This window comes from Dromiciops gliroides, chromosome 2 (genome assembly GCF_019393635.1).
Source record: "Dromiciops gliroides isolate mDroGli1 chromosome 2, mDroGli1.pri, whole genome shotgun sequence".
NCBI lineage: Eukaryota > Metazoa > Chordata > Mammalia > Microbiotheria > Microbiotheriidae > Dromiciops > Dromiciops gliroides.
This window is the reverse complement of record NC_057862.1, coordinates 30,938,344-30,944,884: the sequence shown is the minus strand read 5'-3', so window position 1 is coordinate 30,944,884 and position 6,541 is coordinate 30,938,344. Positions and strand designations below refer to the sequence as shown.

Sequence of the window (6,541 nt, the reverse complement as noted above, 5' to 3'; positions counted from 1 at the left end):
CCAAAATGGTGCCAAGGCCTATCAATTTCACCTTCGCAACATCTCTCCAACATGCCCCTTCTCTCACCTAGTACTTGCCACCACTCTGGCGCAGGCCCTCATCACCGCACACATGGGTCATGGCAATAGCCTGCCTCAAGTGTCTCCCACGCCAATCCATCCTCCATTCGGCTACCATGCCATCCCCTAGTCGATAAATTCCAGCAGCCCCCTGTTGTTTCCAGAAGCAAATACAAATTGCTCTGTTTGGCATTCAAAGCCCTTCATAACCTCTCCCCTTCCTAGCTTCCCAGTCTTCTCATGCCTTCCTCCCTCTGTGTACTCTTTGATGCAGGGACACTGCTGGCACGAGGCAGATCTGCCCTCTCTTGGCTCCTGGCATTCTTTCTGACTGCTCTCTCTTCTCCAGTATTACAGCCCTCCCTACCTTCCTTTAAGTCCCAACTAAAATCCCACCTTCTGGGGGAAGCTTTCTCTCTGTTAATTGTTTCCTATTTTCCAGTAGATTGCTTTGTATATATGTGTTTGCATATTGTCTCCACCCTTCCCCTCCTTTAGATGGTGAGCTTCTGGAGGGCAGGACTGTCTTTTACCTCTTTTTATCCCCAGCCTTAGCATTGTGACTGCCATGTAGTAGGTACTTAATAAATGTATATTGATTTGAATTGAATTGAAATTCCCATCAGCATAGCACAGATATTATGTAATCCTACATATACAGATTAAAAAAAAAATCACCATTTCTCCACATGTGGAGTAACGCAGATTCAACAATTAAAGAATATTATTTTACAACAAATTTCTTTTTTATCATGAATTTCAGTATCAACAAATATGAACATCATACAAGAACATGGAAAAACTCTGTATATGAAACTGAGAACTTCTGTGACCTACAGTGGACCAAATGCACTTTTTTTTTTTTAGTGAGGCAATTGGGGCTAAACAACTTGCCCAGGGTCACACAGCCAGTAAGTGTGTGTTAAGTGTCTGAGGCCGGACCTGAACTCAGGCACTCCTGACTCCAGGGCCGGTGCTCCACCCACTGCGCCACCTAGCTGCCCCCCAAATGCACTTTTAAAATTTATTCCAAAATCTCGCTTGAACTAATATGTTACTGTTCTTTACCCACTCCCAACACCATCTGGATAGCTAGATGGCACAGTAGACAGAATGCTGACTAGAAATCAGAAAGATCTGGGTTCAAATCTGGCCTAAGACACTTAATAGCTGTGTGACGACCTGGGGCAAGTCAATCCTGTTCACCTCAGTTTCCTCATCTGTAAAATGAGCTGGAGAAGGAAATGGCAAAGTACTCATGTATCTTTTTTTTTTTTTTTGTGAGGCAATTGGGGTTAAGTGATTTGCCCAGGGTCAAGTGTCTGAGGCTAGATTTAAACTCAGGTCCTCCTCACTCTAGGGCCGGTGCTCTATCCACTGTGCCACCTAGTTGTCCCCCTTTTTTAAATAGACACTATGTTTTTTTTTGGCGGGGTGAGGGCAATGAAGGTTAAGTGACTTGCCCAGGGTCACACAGCTAGTAAGTATCAAGTGTCTGAGGCCGGATTTGAACTCAGGTCCTCCTGAATCCAAGGCCGGTGCCTTCCCCACTGTGCCACCTAGCTGCCTCCCTACTCATGTCTCTTTGCCAAGAAAACCCCAAACAGGGTCACAAACAGTCAGACACAACTGAAACAATGGAATAACACTGTCCAGTTCCTTCATTTTATAGACACTGGGATTTTTCGATGTTGTGTCTTACCCAAGACATAGGTTAGAATCAGGGGCAAGATTATAACCCAGACCCTTTCATTCTGTATCCTGTATGGATCACAAACTGAGCACGGCTCCCTCCATCTTATGTTAAGCCATGCTCCCCACCCCAGGACCCCTCCACTAGAACATCCTGTACTGTGACATAAGTTCAGGGAGACTTCAAAAGTTCCTTGATTTCAGCAACCAGCTTGGCCACTCAGATCAAGGTACAGCATGATCAACCATCTCCTGCAAAATCCCCTCCTTCTGCCTTCCTCCTCCTTGGTGCTTTGAGAACACACAGGCCTCATATAAGCTCACTTTGGGGAGTTTCTGCCTGTGTGGATGGGGCTCCTTTGCTGGCAAACTCGATAAACCCCAAGACAAGTTGATACTCTGGGATCTTGTTCTTCCTCCATCACCTACCCCAGTGATCAGACCAGATACCCTGATTGGCCGCTGCTGGAGCTTGCCCTATGACTGGCTCCATGACACTTGGGCCCATGCTTCTTCTTAGGGCCTGTGTTTTCTCTTCTATAAAATGAGGGAGTTCAGCTAGGATCCCCATAAGGTCCCTTCCAGCACTAACATTCTAGAGGTCTGGGCCCAGAAGTGTCAAACCCACATCCAGCAAAACTCCCTAGAGTACCTGGAACAAGGTTAAAATGTCCTTTGGAAATGTTAAACTGAATAAACACAAATACAATACAACACAGATAATGTTGGTTTATGGTTTTCCCAGTCAATTTGCAGCCTGCAGGGATCCATTTCTAGTTGAGTTGGACACGACTGTTTAAACTCATAAGGACTTTATGAGCCAGAATTCACATGCCTCATATTGCAGGAGGTCTTACTTAAGGAGTGTCTGAGAAAAAAAAAAAGATAATTGCATTTCAAGATGATGGTTTATTTTGTAATCATATGTGCTTTAATTTATGCACTTGACAACATGATTCTGAAAAGGGTCCCTCGGCATCACCAGACCGCCAAGGCAATCCATGATGCTCAAAATGTCAGGAATCCCTCTGATGTATAGCCATGCTCCAGAGATGGGAGTAGGTTTTTCCTTGTTCTTCACACACGACTTCTGGGTACCCCAGGCAAACAACCTATCTTCTAATCTAATGGGAGACAGCCTATGAAAGACATCTGATGACCTGTCCCTGCAAGGGGACAGACACTTTAGACAAAAAAGTCAGAACAGTCTCAAAGTAACATCTGGCTGCCCTACTAAGTGATGTTCCTGGGGCATATGAGAGAGAGAAAGAAAGAGAGAGAGACACAGAGAGAGAGAGAGACAGAGACAGAGTTCCTATGAGAAAGGGATGAAATGGAGGAATATGAGGAACACTAAGAGCATCTGGCCAGAGTTCCACAGAGATCCGAACTGCATAGTGCATAATTTGGTACCAAAGCAGCGCTAAGCTTCCATCATAGCAGGTCCACCATGCTCCCATAATCACAGCCAAGGCATTGGGAGGAGTGGCCAGCCTGCATTCAACATCTGTTAGGCCAGAGTCCATTAATGTACAATTGCATCCTCTTGTCTTCCTATTATTCAACTCCATTTCATTGTCAGGGCCTCAACCAGGGATTAATCAACTGTCCCTGGGGAAGCAGGGACTCCAAAGTCACAGGGAGAACAATGAGGGGTGGGGAGGGGAACTCAAAGTCCTCAGGAAAAGGCTCACAGTTTGTGAGTGCTCATCTATAGTTTAATTCAAGGGCAAATCTGAATTCCTCAATGACATAAACCAGATCTCAAAAGGAAGAAAAATAAGAGTCCAGTGTTTCTCCCCAAAGAATCAAGGAATCCTGTGAAGATGAGTGTGGTGATGGGCTTTCCTTTCCTTTCCTTTCCTTTCCTTTCCTTTCCTTTCCTTTCCTTTCCTTTCCTTTCCTTTCCTTTCCTTTCCTTTCCTTTCCTTTCCTTTCCTTTCCTTTCCTTTCCTCTCCTCTCCTCTCCTCTCCTCTCCTCTCCTCTCCTCTCCTCTCCTCTCCTCTCCTCTCCTCTCCTCTCCTCTCCTCTCCTCTCCTCTCCTCTCCTCTCCTCTCCTCTCCTCTCCTCTCCTCTCCTCTCCTCTCCTCTCCTCTCCTCTCCTCTCCTCTCCTCTCCTCTCCTCTCCTCTCCTCTCCTCTCCTCTCCTCTCCTCTCCTCTCCTCTCCTCTCCTCTCCTCTCCTCTTCTCCTTTCCTCTTCTCTTCCCTCCTTTTCCTTTTCCTCTTTGTTCCTCTCCTTTCCTTTCCTTTTGACAGTCCATTCACTCATTTTTTCTAATTACATATACATTTTTTTTAACATTTGATTTAAAAATTTTTTTGAGTTCCAGATTCTCTTCTTCCCTCCCTCTTCTTCTCCATCCTTGAGAGGTGCTGACCTCTCTAGACCTCTCCATCACCTCAGGGATCAGAAACAAGCTGAGGGAAGATGAAATATGAAATTTAATTGTTTTCTACCTATCAATCTTATGTTTTTGTTCTTTAATTAACAAATTAAATATTGACAGTTTCAGGAGTATAGTCAAAACAAATGGAAATACCCAGGTAGTTTTGACATGTCTCTTCCAGATGGATTGCTAATTATTAGTCTCATAAGGGACAAAGGAACTCTTCTTGTAGCTTTAAAGAGTCCATTCTAAACTTCCTAGAGTATAAAGTATTTGTAAATCAGGATGATACACTTTTGAATAATGTGCATTATGATTAGTTTACATTGACTTAAACATCCCAAATTTAAATGTGCTATCCATACCCAAAGTTCCCATATGTATAACACATTATTCATGAATCTGCAAAATAAGAAATGGAGGACAAATGTTGAATTCATTTGCCCAGGGCTCAGCACAATCTATTAAGGATTAAATGAAAATGTTTGATATGTCCGCTGTATATTTAGAAATGTTATCACTATTTCTGGCAGAAAAGAGGTACCAATATTCTTACAAGAAAATTTCTGTTCTGAGATTATCTTAGAACCTTCTACTTTGTTCCCATTTGACTAAAAGACTTAATCAGAGGGTTCAATCTATTTAACCAACATAATTTGGATCAAGTTTCTTATTCTGTTAAAGCCAAATTTTCATTTACTAAAATGCTACCTAAATACATCACCCCCACATCATCAATAAAGCAAATAATTTTAAATAATTATTATGAAAAAGACTTTTGCTTAATTCGGACTACAAATGCTGATGGCTGATATGGAAAATGATTATCCAAGGGGAAAGGTCGTTTTTGTTCTCTCCCCTGACTGTTGTGATTCTTTTGGGGACAGCTAGGCTGCTCCAGATGGTGTGTTGTTAGGGCTGGACAGACATGGCTTTGGAGAGACTTCAACAGATAAAAGCAGTAATGTCAGGATTTTACCAGGACTTCCCCCCCTCTCTCCCTGCAGTTCCCAGGGTAGGAAGGTGCTGAGATAGAGTCAGGGGGACGCCAGCCCACCTGCTACCACCTGTTCAATCCCCCAAGCCTGTGCTATAAATTCTCCTCCTCCTCTCTCAAAGATATTGGTGTTTGCTACTAAGAAAGAAGTGCGCTCTCTCTCTCTCTCTCTCTCTCTCTCTCTCTCTCTCTCTCTCTCTCTCTCTCTCTCTCTCTCTCTCTCTATTTCTTCATGAAAGAATACATTCTACTGAAAAGTGATGCTTTCTTTGAGGACCCGAAAGGACCTCTAATCAAGCCAACTACATTTATTTCATGCCTGAAAGTGCTACGGAGGAGAAAAAACCTTTGTTGTTTAGAACCTGACTTTGGGAAGATGGAGCTCTACTCAGCATCTCAATTTCCCTCAAATTTAGGCAAGTGAAGAAACATCAAGCTAGTGATCTTGTTGGATAGAGCCTTGAATCTCTGCCTTAAGACAGCAAATTCCTCTCCCACAAATGAACTGCTTTTCTCCTAAGTTCCCTTCTTCATTGCTCAAGTCGGGCCACATTCAGAAGAGGTAAAAAAAACAAAAACAAAAAAACCAGTTCCATCCTGAGAGAGAGGATTCCCTTGTCCATTCCCTTCCCTGCTATCTTTTCTTTGCTGCCCAAAACTTTGGGAGTGTGGGGGGTGCTGTGAAATCAAAACTTCGTGAGAAATGAAATCCTGCAAAGCAAACTCCCTGGATTCCAGTTTGGAATCTGAGCCCCAGTGCAAAGGTGGCATCGAGTGTGTGGGGAAGGGTGGCTCTGAAAGGATGGAGAACGCTGCCCGAAGAAGACTGGCAGCCAATGCCAGGGAGAGGCGGCGGATGCAAGGGCTCAACACCGCTTTCGATCGCCTGAGAAAAGTGGTCCCCCAGTGGGGCCAAGATAAAAAGCTCTCCAAGTATGAGACCCTGCAGATGGCCCTCAGTTACATCATGGCTCTGACCCGAATCCTGGCTGAAGCAGAGAGATACAGCACAGAGAGGGACTGGATTAATCTGCACTGCGAACACTTCAATCAGGACAATTACCACGCACTCCTGGGACCCAAGCTGCCGGGTGAGAGTGAGCACTATGCCCAGAGACTCTTTGGCTATCAGCCGGAACACTTTCAGATGGCCAATTAAGGCCACTGGATGTCCCTCATCCTCTTATCATTGCTGGAAGCTAGCGGATCAGGCAAAGAGGCTGCAGGGTTTGGGGCTTTCCAGCTTCATTCCTTGAAGTGGGGTCCTAGAAATAGATTGTGTTTGAGGAATGTTGCATTTCTAGCAGGTCAGCTATTTATAACTTAAAAAAAACCCCACACAACAAAGTTTATCAATCCAGGGACTTCATAACCTTGTTTTTCTCCCCCACTGACATTTATGT

The 6,541-nt window shown here is 44.2% G+C and overlaps 1 protein-coding gene across 1 annotated transcript; it reads left to right on the top strand.

The window, feature by feature from the left end:
* Positions 1-5,841: 5,841 nt before the first annotated feature.
* On the top strand, positions 5,842-6,297 carry ATOH7 (atonal bHLH transcription factor 7). The gene has a single exon (XM_043981534.1). It carries the CDS (start codon positions 5,842-5,844, stop codon positions 6,295-6,297), a length of 456 nt encoding a protein of 151 aa, XP_043837469.1.
* Positions 6,298-6,541: the final 244 nt, after the last annotated feature.

Excerpts from the sequence above, each read along its gene's own strand:
- ATOH7 (XM_043981534.1), top strand. The coding sequence starts at position 5,842 with ATGAAATCCTGCAAAGCAAACTCCCTGGATTCCAGTTTGGAATCTGAG.